The sequence below is a fragment of the Mastigoproctus giganteus genome, chromosome 7 (assembly GCF_048544385.1).
Source record: "Mastigoproctus giganteus isolate SK-2022 chromosome 7, ASM4854438v1, whole genome shotgun sequence".
Taxonomy (NCBI): domain Eukaryota; kingdom Metazoa; phylum Arthropoda; class Arachnida; order Uropygi; family Thelyphonidae; genus Mastigoproctus; species Mastigoproctus giganteus.
The window spans coordinates 71815708-71831493 of record NC_143581.1 but is presented as its reverse complement, the minus strand read 5'-3'; the positions used below and the strand labels follow the sequence as shown (position 1 = coordinate 71831493).

Sequence of the window (15786 nt, the reverse complement as noted above, 5' to 3'; positions counted from 1 at the left end):
GAGGAAAGACAGTTGTAGAATAAATGTGCGGAAATTTGCCTCTAGCCAGCGGGTAGTTGATTGTTGGAATAAAGTTCCATTTGTCATTGTGGAAGTTGATAGCTAAAATAAATTCAAGGAGGAATTGGACAAACTTTTACAGGGAATGGGATTAAGGGCAAATTGCTACAATGGATAAAGGGATGGTTGAGTGGGAGACAACAGAGAGTGGTAATCAATGGACAGTACTCTTCATGGACTAATGTTATTAGTGAAGTCCCCCAGGGTTCGGCATTGGGTCCACTGTTGCTTTGTATATTTGTCAATGATATTTATGAAGGTGTGGAATTGTTTTTTTTTTTTTTTTTTTTGATGCATGCCTCTACTACTACTTCTATTACTATCTACATGTATTTATTATATCATTTTCTTGAATTCCATCAACTTTTTCATCTTAATTCTCGAGAATTCAGAATTTTTATAAGCCAAAGCTGACTGGTGTGATCTTCTCTTCCTCTAACTTTAAAGGCTATTTTGACAGTGCAATCCATTAAAACTGACTATTATCAGAAACACAAATAAGAGAAGACATCCCATACCGGAAGGTCTCAAACCAGTAACAGATGCACTATTTAAATTGTACATGAAACAACCTTAAATAATTATAGCAGATAGGTTAAATGTAATTTTTTATGATGAAAATTTTAAAATGTTCAGTTTTTAACACCAATTAGTTCAAGGAAACAAAACATTACTAATTCTGCTGAAAATTAAAAAAAAACAACATTATAGGCATAAAACTATTAGTTCCCATCCATTTCAAGAAATTTATAAAACCATTTGGCATACAAAATTTCAGAATTGCATGTCCCCACGGCACTGATCTGCTTGCAAGTTACTTGCTCCAACGTAAAGTGTATCAATACATTGTTTATATTTTTTTTTTCAAATTAGACTATGTAGATAAATGAACTTCAAAACACTTGACATTTGGGTTTTGTCCATGAGATGTTGCTCACCAAAAGGAGGCTCCACCTTCTCAATTATATGTAATTAAATTTTCTTTAAAAATTAAAGCTGATATGCCCTGCTACATACACCTGACTTTTCTTATTTATGAAATAAATCATTACTACAAATTATAGAAATATTAAGTGTAATTATTGTCACATAAGTTGGTGCAAATGCATCATGTCTATATGCAGTAAAAGCAAGTGATTATAGTGGCATTGTTTGATTACATCTCATATTGTGAATGCCTTCACAATGAGTTGTCTATCCAGTTACATTTTGAATAAGTAACACTTCGCCAATAGAAAAGACTACTGTTACTTATTCTCAGTGGATACCACCGCCACCCAGAAAGCCATTTCAGGATATATATATGTAGGAATGTAATGTTCTTTAACTTACAGACTCCTGAAAGTTGGAGAAAAGCTTAAGAGTTAGAGGAAAGAAGGATAGTGGGAGACTATGCTTTACCCCAAAAGAAAGGAAAGCAAAGGGGTCACATCCATTTTTACTCATACTCACTCATTCATATCTCAAATAAGTAATGCTTCCTCAATAGAGAAGACTATTGTAAGTAACAAAACAGGCATTTCAGGGCTATTTGGCCTTTCATTGGTGTGGAGTAGGTACCCGATGGTATAATGGCTGACAACCCAGTTGTGAAAATAATTCCACAATATGAGAGATGCCAAGTAGTGTATAGTAGTTAAATACTTAATAAAATCCAGGGATTCAGAATATGGGATAATTTACAGACATCTAAGTTAGTGCAAATGCAGCATATCTATAGTGTTGTCTTACAATTACAGAGGTATTATGATCTCCCTACTTTGACAACCAAATGTTTGCTAAATGATTGATAGGATATCAAGAGCCCTTGCTACCTGTCTACACTGTTGGGAGAATTTCATCAAATTGTACTGTAACTCCCACAACTCTTTCTTCCTCTACTGTTTTTAGTTAAATTACCACAAAGTGTGTAAGTTATTTTGTATTTGATATTCCCCAAATGAAGGACTTTGCATTTTACTGCATTAAAAGACAGCTGCCACTTTTCTGATCATCTCAGAAGTCTATCTCAAGAAACTGTGCTTAATACTAATCATTAACTACTCTACCAATCTTGATTATCATCTGCAAATTTTGACATCACACTCTCTATCCCTTCATTATTATTACTATTATTATTATTATTATTATTACTATTAGCTATATGGTGCAAGGAAGCCTGAGGCTTATGCTGCACCAGCCAAAAAAAAAAAAAAAGAAAAAAAAAAATTCCCAACTGTCATTTAAGAAAATTAAAAATATAAAGTAGTAGTAGTGGCATGTGATGCAAGAAAGCAAGTGTATGAGCTTATGCAGCATCAGCCAAAAAAAAAATCACACCATTCCCTCCAAATGCCTGTCCAGTTCCTCCTTAAATTTATTTAACCTATCAACTTCCACAACAACAGATGGACGTTTGTTCCAGCAATTAACCACCCACTGGCTAAAGGCAAATTTCTGCACATCTATTCTACATCTGCCTTTTCTTAATTTGAATTTATGCCCCCTTAGGTTCGCAATCTGAACAAGTGGAAGGATCCCATCAGAATTCAGCGTGCTCAACCCATTCAAGGCCTTATACACCTCAATCAGATCACCGCGCAGGTGCCTAGTCTCCAGCCAATGCAATTTGCAGAACTTAAGCCTCTCTTGGTAAGAGGATCCCTTTATTCCCTTTACCAATCTTGTTGCCGTTCTCTGTACACACTCAAGCAAATCTACATCCTTCCTAAAATGAGGCCTCCAGACCTGTACGCAGTACTCAAGGCGTGGCCTGACCATTGCCTTATACAGAGGGACAATCACCTCCTTTTCCCTGCTAGCAAAATTCCTGTACATCATTGACAAGATTCCAGCACCTAATCTGGCTGCCCATCTGCACTGCTCAGAGAACTTCATATCTGACTGCTGCACAATTACTCCCATGTCCATCTATTCTACAACTGTCTTTCCTCAATTTGAATCTGTCCCCCCCTCAGGTTCTTACTCTGAGCAAGAGGAAGAATCCCATCAGCATTCAGCTAGCTCAACCCATTCATGGTCTTATACACCTCAATCAGATCACCTTGCAGGTGACTACCCTCCAGGCATTGGAATTTGCAGAACTTAAGCCTTTCTTGGTGAGAGCACGACTTTGTTCCCCTCACCAATCTTGTTGCCCTTCTTTGTGCTCATTCTAGCAACTCTACATCCTTCCTAAAATGAGGCCTCCACACCTGTATACAGTACTGAAGATGTGGCCAGACCATTGCCTTGTATAATGGGATAATCACCTCCCTGTCACTGCTAGCAAAATTCCTATATATTATTGACAAGACTCCATGACCTGCCCCAGCAGCCGATCTGCACTGCTCAGCAAACTTCACATTTGACTGCACAATTACCCACAGGTTTTTTTCATTTTCAACTTCCCTGGGTGTAGTACCACACAGTTGGTATGTTTCTCTTCGGTTATTGCTACCCATATGCAGTACTTCGCATTTGTCAAAGTTAAACTTCAGTTGCCACTTTTCAGCCCATTTGTCCAACTTATCTAGATCTAGTTGGAGTAGCATACTGTCTTCATTGTTGTTAACAACCTTGCCAACCTTTGTATCATCTTCAAACTTGGACATCAAACCTGATATACCTTGATCAATATCATTGATAAATATACAAAACAACAACGGGCCCAACACCGAACCCTGGGGAACTCCACTAATAACATTTGTCCACAAAGAACAGTGTCCAATTGATTACCACTCTTTGTCGTCTTGCACACAACCGTTCCTTTATCCATTGTAGCAAATTACCCTTAATGCCATACCTCTCCAATTTGTACAGCAGTCTTCCACGTGCAAAAGTATCAAAAGCTTTCCTGAAATCCAAGTATATGATATCAAAATTATTTTTGGCATTCAGTTCCTTTGTGACCACATCATAGTATCCAATCAAATTGGTCAGACAAGACATCCCTTTAACAAACCCATGCTCTGTCTTAAATATTACTTCAGACTTGTCTAGATAATCCTGCAATGCTTCTTTAACCAGTGATTCCATTATTTTCCCTGGAACACAAGTTAAACTAACAGTTCTATAGTTACCTGAGTCACCTTTTGAACCCCCTTTGTGAACTGGTGACACATTTGCACACCTCCAGTCCATGCGGACCTCCCCTGACCCGAAGGAAGTTCTCATAATTATGGCTAAGGGTTTGCTTACTTCCTTTGCTGCCTCCTTCAATATAACTGGATAGATCCCGTCCACCCCATGTAACTTTTTTATGTTTAACTTCAACAATTTCTCCTCCACTTTGCTCTCAGTTATTACAAAATCACTTAGCTCCATGTTACCCATCATCCCATCTATCTTCCCTATGCTTCCTCAATTTATTGTAGATACCATAGTGAAACTCATCATCCCCCATTTTTGGGCGACACCATGTTTCCATCCATTAGCTCCCTATTATGACAGGTATTAATTGTCCTAATAGATTATTTCTTAAAATCTGCCTTTCTAACTTTTTCTCTGGTATTATTACACATAATTTGTAGTTGTTATAAGATTCACTACTTTTCTGTACCATCTTTTTCTACTCTGTTAAAGTGGCTAGTTCATTATTTATCCATCTTGGAATCCTCCTTATATTACATTTTCTTAATGATATATATGGTTTCAAGGCTTCTGTGACTATATCTTTGTGGTAATGTCATAATTCTAATATATTCACCGTGTTTGAGCTGTCTCTTCAGTTGATAGAGGCCATGTTGACAGAGAAGACCTTAAATTGTCATAATCTCCTTTCCTGAAATTGAAACCTATTCTTGTGCCTTTAACAACTGTTACCGCTTTCCTCATCATCCAACTTGGAACTCCGTTATGACTTCCATCTACTCATTCCTATACTGTCATCTGTATGATAGATACCTTTGGTTCATTGGTGATGCCCAATCTAGAATTTTTTTTTTCCCATTTAACATGCTGATAAAAATAACAATCATCTAGTTGATTTAAAAATTTTGTATCCCATGGTGAGTTCCTCTCAATTAGGAAAAAATTGAAATCCCCCCTAATAAAATATTCACACTTGCTCCCCCATTCCATTTGTCTGTAGAGGCTCTCATCATTATCTTCACAGTCTTCTGGTCTGTAGGTTATTCCTGGTCTCATTATACCTCTGTTACAGCTAACTCACACCACACAGATTCTGTACCTGCATGCCTGACTTCTGAATCTCGGAGAGCTTTTGTCTGCTTTTCATAAGGAGCATTAACCTATCACCCCTTCTATCTTCCTCATCCTTACTAACTTCATTGTACATAATACAGTGAAACTTATTTCTGGGAGTCATCAAAAAATGTAAATTGTAATGTTTGGGCTTTAATGGTTTGGGCCTGGTCCTGCTAGAGTAGAAGAACATACAGGGAATGTGGGGGGGGATAGAATGCAGAGAGAGATTTACGTCTATTTAGCTTCTCAAATCAGATCTTGGATAAATATGAGGTCCTAGCTAAAAAGTACCTAGATAAAGAAAATGTGATACTAATGCTGATGCAGCTTGCATTCTATTTTATCCAGGGGTATCTCAACAAACAGACAGAATTTAACCAATACAATATTCAATGCAGATGACTGCCAGATAGAAAATTACAGGCCATATTTCTTCCAAATAAAAATCCCATTCTAGACATGGAGTTATTTATAAAATTAAAAATTTAGAATGCAGTGTAAGCTATATCAGCTAAGTGAAATTTTAGAGATTAATTGGGAAACTATGAAAATAAATAAATAAAGATGCAACATTCAACACAGATTTCAATTCTGCTATTTCTGAACATATTTGGCTATATACAAGAAGGATAGGTGGAACAGGACCAGAGTATGTCTGCCAGAGCCAAAACTAGATGATGTTGTAGAGCAGATATCATCTTTTAAGGACACAAATGGTGATACTGTTGTACATGTTGGCACTAATAATATTAACAGTAGCAGATCTCAGGGCATACTTAACAAGCATGGGGCAATGTTTGGAAAAAGTTGTATTAGGAATGAATTTGAAAGCATCTGCAATTCTGCCCAGACACAATAGCAGGGAGTATATGTTGAGAGCCTTGTCAATCAATTTGGTCCTGGACAGAATGTATAAGGCTCATGGGATAAACTTTTTCTCAGCATAGTCTGTACTTGTTAACAGGAGAGACTGTTTTTATAGGGATAGGATACAATTGAATAGAAGGGGTGCAAGAATATCTGCTCTAGTTATCAAAATGATGCTAATGAAAATAAATTTGATCAATTTGAAGTACTGATTAAGTCATCAAATACAAACATTGTAGGAACAGCGAAAATATGGTATCACTCAAACATAAGTGATGCTGAATTTGAACATGGGGAGTACAATGTATACATGAAAAAAAGACAGGACAGGACAAGAGAGAGGTGGAGAGTTATGCTCTTAGTTCAGAAGCATATTAGATCTAAGGGAAGTGTATCGAATTGACATGGGTGATGAGTGCAATATTGAGTCAGTTTGGTGTGATAAAAGCAATGGGAAAACAAAATTGAGAGTAGGAGTGTGTTATAAGCCAAATAACTTGATGAGTATACCAAACAGCTGTACAGAGAAATAGAGTGGTCCAGAAAATCAGAATGTCTCACAATGGAGGATTTTAACTTTCCAGATGTTGACTGGAATTTGAGGTTTGGTCACTCACATGCTAGCAAGTCTCTTGTGGATTTCTTAGATGACTCTTTTCTACAGCTGTATATTAGAGAAGCAATGTTCAACAGGAAACAACATGAGGAAGCAAAGTTCTGGTTATCTATCAACAGTGAATCTTCATGTATTAAGAACCTACAGGAAAAAGAAGCACTGGGTGGCAGTGATCACAGCATGCTAATGTGGAATTTAATTAAAGCCATAACTACTGTCAAGGGTAAAGGGAAAGGCTTTTGCTTTCATAACAGTGAGTACTGTGGTCTCAGACAGTTTTTAAATTCAGTGCAGTGGGACCAACTGATGACGTTACCAACAGGAAATGCTAAAGTGGGAAATATAGTGGGGCCCAACATCTGATGGCAATTTGTTTCACAAAACCCATTGTATGTTGAAAATATTGTAAGTTGTAACCAATAATACATCAGTTTCGTGTAATTCATTCCAAACTTTTAGCAGATGACCCCAACAACACATACAATAGGTATTTATTACTTGTTATACTTGATTTTTACATTAAAAATGAGTGTTTTATAAATATTATTTAATAAGTAGTTAAAAAACACATCTTAAAATAAAAATCAAACGATCAATTAGCATTTAACTTAGATTTGAAGTGCAGGGCTGATGAAATCAATGGTGATGTAGTGGTTGTGAGATTAGATCAGACGTCATATGTCCTTTTGTGTTTTGCTGCTACTGGCAAAGAAACTGTCCAAAGTGGACTGTTTTTTTTTTTTTTTTTTTTTTTGTAGCCTCCTGAAGTAAGAAATAACTTTACCTTCCATTTTGCACACATCATGAGTTCAGTGTTTTTGATGTTGGGTGTTTTTTTTTACCACTTCTCTTAAATGCTCCCAACAAGAAATGATCGTCTTCAACTCTTCAGCTGACACTTTTTGGGTGTCCTATTCCTCTTCAGTGTCACTCTTCTTAATTTTCTCCAACTCTTGTAGCTCCTCTATCGTTAGCTCACGCCCATGAGTGTCAATAAGGTCCTTTCCATCCACTTTGTCAACCTCCTCATTGATTTACAAAGAGTGACAGTATCATTTGTCAAAGCACCATCTTCAAATCAGTCAAAGTTATTGATGATTAAAGGCCAGATGTTTTTTCAGGCTGAATTTAAGCATCTGGTAGAAGAACTTATGATTAGCCTCACACAGTCTAGGATGTTGAACTTTGACCTCCAAAAGTCTTTGAGGGTGACAGCATTTTCAACAGAGGTCGCTGCAAAGCAACTGGCAAACGTTTTCTTGGTATAGAGTGTCTTGAAGTTTGCAATCACTTGCTGGTCCATTGGTTGAAGAAGAGGAGTGGTGTTGGGTGGCAAAAATTTGACTTGAACAAAGTAAAATTGTGCCTCAAGAGATTGAACAAGGTCGGGATCATGGCCTGGCGCATTAGCCAGCAGAAGCATTGCCCTCGCAGGAGACTTATTTTTCTCATGATAACTTTTCACTAAAGGACAGAAAACTTCAAGAGTCCATTCACTGAAGACATATCTTATAACCGAGGCCTTCTTATTACTGTGCCAAAACACTCCCAACATGCCTTTGTTGACATTTTGTTGTTTAAATACTTTGGAGATGTTAGAGTGATACACCAGCAAAGGCTTCAGCTTAAAATCTCCAGAGGCATTGGCATCCAACGGAAGAGTGAGCCTATCTTTCATAGGCTTATGGTCAGGTAAACTAGCCTCATCCTTAGTGAGGTACATTCTTCTGGGCATTTGCTTCCAGAAGGGGTTGATTTTATATAATTAACAAAAATGTAAAATTAACAAAAATTAACTCTGCTTACACACTGGACAAGAACATCAAACAGAAGATAAAGAAACTGTTTGAAGTACTGTAACATGGGAATGTTGTGTTGAACAATAACAAAGACACTAATTGGATGAGAATAATTGTATGAATGATGTTCTGCATGCCACGCATCTAAAAATTTCCACCAATGCATCGTTTCTGCATTGGTGGAAATTGGTGGAAACAAAGCCATCGGTTCCTGCAAATATCATCGGTTCTTAAAATAAAAGGTCGCATGGAAGGTAAATTGGTTCCTGAGAATATCAGATGTCGATGTCATTGGAAGGCGAGGCCCCACTGTATTCAGCAAAGTAATCAATGAAGCTACTAGGCTTTTCATACCAATGAAGAAATACTGTTCGAGACTTAGACATAAATGGATGTCAAAGGAACTACTGAGACATATGGCACAGAAGAAAACTGCATGGGATGCATATAAATTATCAGGTGATAGCAAAGCATATGGTGGATACAAATTAGTGTGTAATCAAGTCATAAAGGAGGTTGGCAAGCTAAGGCAGATTATAAGAAGTCTCTGACAAAGAAATCAAAGAAAAACAGCAAAGACTTCTTTGCTCATATTAACAGTAGAAAGGGTTAAATCACATTGAACCACTTGATATCTATGGATTCTCTGTTAATGACCCTGCTCAGGTTGCAGACAAATTGAACAGGTATTTTTCAACTAATTCACACATGATTAATTCTTTTGGGAAGGGAATACCAGAAGTTTATCAAATTCAAACAAGGAGCTAAATGACTTTGTTCTTGTTTATACTCCAGCACAACCACCATGTCAGTGAAATTTACAATAAATCATCAATACAAATGTTAATCATATTGAGCAGTCACAGGCTCGAACCCCGGTCCACTCAAACAGCGTGCGCTACTGCACTCATGCTCATGACCACTCGGCTACATCAGGCCTTGTGATATAACTGAAAGATAAGTAGAGGAAAAACTGTTGAAGATGGACATAAAAAAGCACCTGGGGTGGATGGAATCTATTCAATTATATTAAGGGAGGCAGAAAAAGAGATAAGCAAACTTGTAGCCACAATTATGAGAGCATCCTTCAATTCAGGGGAGGTCAATATGGACTGGAGATGTGTGAATGTATCCCTAATTTATTAAGGGGATCAAAAGGCAACATGAGTAATTACAGATCTGTTAGCCTAATGTATGTTGCAGTGAAAATAATAATGGAATCATTGGTTAAAGAAGTAATGCATGACCATCTGGACAGGCATGCAATTATACTGAAATTACAGCATCGATTGGTTAGGGGAGTCTTATTAGATAACGAATCTGATAGGTAAATATGATGCTGTGACCAAGGAACTGAATGAAAAAAATAATTTGGACATCATATATTTGGATGTCAGAAAGATGTTTGATACTGTTGTACATAAAAGACTGCTCTATAAACTGGTGCAATGTGGATTAAGGACATGTTACTTCTGTGGATAAAGGGATGGTTAAGAGGAAGAAGAGAGAGAGAGATTGGTTATCAATGAGCACTGTTCTTTGTGGATTAATGCTAATAGTAGAGTTCCACAGGGTTCAGTGATGGGCACATTGCTGATTTAAATATTTATCAATGATATTGATGAAGGTATATCAGGCTTATTGTCAAAGTGTGCAGATGATACATAGGTTGGCAGGGTGGTTAATGACAGTAATGATAGTATGCTACTCCAACCAGATCAAGAAAAAATTAGGTCGATGGTCTGAGAAATGGCAGTCAAAGTTTAACATTGACAAATGCAAGGTACTGCATATGAACAGAAGTATTCTCAGGGTAACTTATCAACTGAGTGGCACTACACTCGCCATAGTGGGAAGTGGAAAAAACCTGGAGGGTAATTATGAAGTCAGACATGAAAGTCTCTGAGCAGTGCAGACATGGTGCCAGGACAGCTCATGGGGTTTTGATAATGATATACAGAAAGTTTGCTAACAGGGATAAGGAGGTGATTATCCCTTTGTATAAGGCCATGATCAGGCTGCATCTTGAGTACTGTACACAGTCTGGAGGCCTCACTGTAGGAAGGATGTAGATCTGCTCAAGCAGGTATAGAGCAGGGCAACCTGACTGATCAAGGGAACAAAGGAATGCTCTTACCTAGAAATTCTTCAGTTCTGCAAATTGCAGCATCTGGAGATGAGTTACCTGCAGAAAGATCTGATAAAGATGTTTAAAGCCTTGAATGGATTGAGTAAGCTGAATGTTAATGGCATTTTTACGGTTGCTGGATAGACGTGTGGAAGTTTGCCTTTAGCCAGCATGTGGTTGATTGTTGGAACAGGCTTCCTTCTGTTGTTGTGGAAGTGAATGGGTTGAATAAATTTAAGGAAGAATTACACAAACTATCTGAGGGTATGGATGGGTGAACTGTGTAGGTGTTTTTTTGGCTGATGCTATATAAGCTTGCTTTCTTGCATAATTTGCCATTATTAGTCACTAATAAGAGCATCCACATATACCCCAATCAGTTACCATTAAGTATGAAAATATCTCTCGCAATGCATATGCAATGTGAGAGATATTTGATAAATAGGGACAAGGGAACGTGCATTCACCTGTTTTCATATCTTTGATACTGCATTGTAATAAAACCAGGTGTAAACTTGAAAGGCGATGAGAAGAAATGAAATAGTTACAATTAAATATTATAATGAAGAAGATCAATCATACGCTTGCATCTTATATTCTGAGGTATTGAAGCAGCTCATCATTTCATGTTGAAAAAAAAAACAATGAAAATATTTATATGTCAAAAGCCAGCACTTGCATTTTCAGTTGTTTTAATTGAATTTACAATGAAAATACATTATATTTTACAATGTAAAATAATAATGTATTTTATTCATTTATTTAAAATTTTTTAAATTTTAATTGTATAGCATATCATTTATATTGTTAGACTTTATTTATACAATTTTATGTAAATGTATATCATTTGATATACTTTATTAAATAATTCAGTTCCCAAAATCAGTTCTTGCAACAGTTCATTTTCATCAATTCCAGATATTCATGAATATCATTGGGTCATTTTTTCCATTAAAATTACAAGGGATATTTCTTCATTTATTTCCTATATATTCTGTGTACTTATGTTACAGGATAATTCATATGATTTTTAACATTCCTGCTCTACCTTGCAAAAACCATTCTTTATGGCTAATAAATGATCTTCTGCCGATAAAATTACAGATTGGTATTATACAGGATACTCTTCAACCCTAATCGAAACCCTCATAATAGTTTTCAGAGCTCTAAAATACAGAGAATGCAGAATTTAAATACCTCATCTAAGTGTAATTCTTGTTCCAGTACTCGCTCCCTGACAAGAAACGCAACCAAGAAAATCCATGACAACAACATGATGGCTGGAATTGTGCCTTTTAGAAAGTATCCAAATCTGTAATAAAAAAAAAAGATTAAATTATTTGACAATGATACGCTTCCAAAGATGTTATTAAATGATACATTCATTGATTAAAACTGTTATTATGTATGAAATATACATTATATTTATGAAATATATATAAACTCTTCTGGACTTAGCCAGATAAATTTACATATTTTTCATGACTGCATACCTACATACATACATACATATTGAATTAATTATTATTAAGGGCAGGCAGGTTTTCTTCACCACAGTTACAATGGGCAGGGCCTACTGTGAACTATACAGGTTTGAAACCACAACCTCTTTACTTGTGGCTACATACAATAACCACTGGATCATGGCGAGCTCGTAGTCCAGTGGTTGTGTAAATGATACAATTGTACAAAATAATATGTTTGCTATTGCGTAGACATGGGTTCAGCTCTCTGCTAGATAGACTCTTTTATTTTTTAAAATATTATGGATTTTGATATCTTTCTTTTTCAAATTTGTGGTGAAGTTATTATCTGAAGTAGGTAAACTAAAAATGTGCATCAAATTTGGTATAATCAAATAATGATTTACAAGATTAAACAGTATTGTACAATGATAAAAATCACTGCAACAAATAACTCTGAAGAGAAGCTAACTGCATACAAGCAAAAGATCAAAAAGCAAACTCCTTAAAGAAAAATAAATAAATATTAAACAAAATACCTGATTAACGGGTTAATCAGGTATTTTGTTTCAAACATGTTGAATTTGAATATAGGAAGTACAATGTATACAGGAAGGATAGACAGGACAGGAGAGGTGGAAGGTTATGCTCTTAGTTCAGAAGCATATTAGGTCTAAGGCAGGTGTATACAATTGACATGGGTGATGAGTGCAATGGTGAGTCAGTTTTGTATGATATAAGCACAGGGAAAACAAAATTGAGAGTAGGAGTATGATATAGATATAATGATTGTAATGAGTATGCTAAACAGCTATACAGTTAAATAGAGTGGGCCTATAAATCAGAATGTCTTGTAATGGGGGATTTTAACTTTCCAGATATTGACTGGAATTTGTGGGTTGTTCAGTCAGGCAATAAGAAGACTTGTAAATTTCTTGGATGACTCTCTTCTAAAGCATGTTAGAGAGGCAACAAGAGGGAGTAACACTCTTGATCTGATTATCAGCAGTGAATCTTCATGCACTAAGACTCTGCAGGTGAAAGACCCACTGAGTGGTGGCAATCACAGCATACCAATGTGGAATTTATTTAAAGACATAACTAGAGTAAAGGGAAAGGTTTTTACTTTCGTAAGGGTGAATACAGTGGTCTCAGACAGTTTTTAATTCTATATAGTGGGACCAACTGATGGTGTTACCAACAGCAAATTCTAAATGGGAATTAATCAGAGAAGTAATAAAAGAAGCTACTAGATTTTTCATACCAACCAAAAAATACTGTTCAAGGCTTAGACATAAATGGATTTCAGATGAACTACTGAGACATGTGGCACAGAACGAATGTGCATGAGTTGTATATAAATTATCAAGTGATACAGAAGCCTATGGTAGATATAAATTAATCTGTAATCAAGTCATAAAGGAGGTTAGGCAAGCTAAGACAGATTATGAGAAGTCTGTGTCAAAGAATGCAAAGAAAAATAGGAAAGACTTTGATGCTTATACTGTATTAACAGTAGAAGGAAGGGGTCTAATTACATTGGGCCACTGGATGACTATAGGATAACTGTTGTTGATAATCGTGCTCAGGTTGCAGACAAATTTAATAGGTATTTTGCATCTACATTAACACATGAAGAATTCTTTAGGGGAGGGATAGCAAAAGTTTATCCAACTCTAACGAGAAGCTAAATGACTTTGTGATAACTGAAAGGAAAGCAGAAAATAAATTGTTGAAGATGGATAGTTATGTGGAAGAAAACAGAGTGCAAGTAATTTTCAATGGCACTGCACTTTGTGGACTAATGTTTGTTTGTTTGTTATTTGGTTTTTAGGAGCATTAGCAACTAAGGCCATATTGCTCCGTGAATATGCGGTGGTCATTGCCTGACCTTTCTGTAACCTCCGTATTTGGTGGTGACGGGCTCGAACCCCGGTCTAATCAAGAAGTGTGTGCTACGCACTGCTGCTCCTTCCCACCTGGCTACGGAGGCGCCTGCCTGTGTGGACTAATGTTATTGGTGGAGTTCTCTAGAATTCAGTGCTGGGCCCATTGTTGTTTTCAATATTTATCAATGATACTGATTAAGTACGGCAGACTTAATGCTTTCAGATGATACAAAGGTTGGCTGAGTGGTTAAAGAAAGTGATCAGGGCAAGCTACTGCAACGAGATCTAGGAAAAATGGGTCCATCTGCTGAGAAACAGCAGTTGAAGTTTAACATTGACAATTGCATGCTACTGCATATGGGTAGCCCCAGAGTAACTTATCAACTGTGTGATACTACACTCAGGGTAGTGAAGAATGAAAAAGTCTTGGGGATAATTGTGCAGTCAAACATGAAATTCTCTCAGCAGTGCTGACATGCTGCCAGGACAGCTCAAGGAATGTTGTCATTGATATACAGGAACTCTGCTAGCAGGGATAAACAGGTGAATATCTCTTTGTAAAGGCCATGGTTAGGCTGCATCTTGAGTACTGTATACAGGTCTGGTGACCACATTTTAGGAAGGATGCTCTTACCTAGAAAAGCTTTAGTTATGCAAATTGCAGCATCTTGAGAATAGACACCTGCTAGGAGACCTGAATAAAGTGTTTAAAGCCTTGGATGGATTGAGTTTTAACGTTAATGGTATTCTTCCACTTGCTGAGACTACACATATGAGGGGAAATAAATTCAAGTTGAGGAAGGATGATTGCAGGATAGATGTGTGGAAGTTTGTCTTCAGCCAGCGGGTGGTTGGTTGTTGGAACAGGCTTCCATTTGTTGTTGTGGAAGTGGATGGGTTGAATAAATTCAAGAAAGAAATATACAAATTCTTGGAGGGTATGGATCAGTGAACTAAGTAGGGTTATTTATTTATTTTTTATTTTTTTCTGATGCTATAAAAGCTTGCTTTCTTGCATTGTTTGTCACTACTACTTCAGTTAAATATGGTGCATAAATGTCTGCAGGGATCTATCTTTGGGTCATCATTCGGGAAGTTTGTGTTAGATGAATGCTTCATAAAAATTTTGAGGCAGTTAATTAAATAGCATACATGGATGATCTAGATATGATAGTGTATGGCAATTCAAGAAGCAAACCTGAGACAACTTTAAGACTGATAATTGATAAACTTGGTGAGTGGTGTGGCATACACAGTTTGACAGTCTCAATAAACGAAAGCAAAATTATGATGTTAAAGGGCATTCTACATAGGGGAAGACTCCCAGTGGTGCAGTATCATGGGATGGCAATTCCTATGGTCAGGGAATTTCAATATCTTGGGGTAATGCTGGATGATTGATTATCTTTTGTGATGCATGCAAGATATATTACAATTAAGGTAAGGAAATTTGTGGCATGATAAAAAGAATAACCAGAGCAGATTGGGCCTTGATAGGAAAGCACTACATCTACTTTATAAGTGTATTTTTGCCAGTTGCTACATACCTCTGATGCTAGGGTTTTTGGAAGTAAGGAAAGACACTACTGTACATAACCTTTTGGTAGAACATAGACTAGCATTACTGACAATTATAAGAGATTGTAGGACTGTGGCATTCCTATTTTCCACATATACTTGCTAGCAGACTATCTATTCATCTCCATATCATCTATCATGAATTATTATATGGCCTACAGTATGGATTAGCAATGCCTTTTCCCGACATTGCAGTAAA

The 15786-nt window shown here is 36.6% G+C and overlaps 1 protein-coding gene across 5 annotated transcripts in view; it reads right to left on the bottom strand.

Moving 5' to 3' along the window:
- Nucleotides 1-15786, bottom strand: part of LOC150082988 (uncharacterized) — a 1785507-nt gene that overhangs the window by 516669 nt on the left and 1253052 nt on the right. For all 5 annotated transcript variants that reach the window (XM_090377722.1, XM_090377724.1, XM_090377725.1 and 2 more), the window contains one exon: nucleotides 11855-11969. In XM_090377722.1, coding sequence (XP_090233848.1) covers nucleotides 11855-11969 — 115 coding nt within the window. The remainder of the gene's footprint in view (nucleotides 1-11854; nucleotides 11970-15786) is intronic.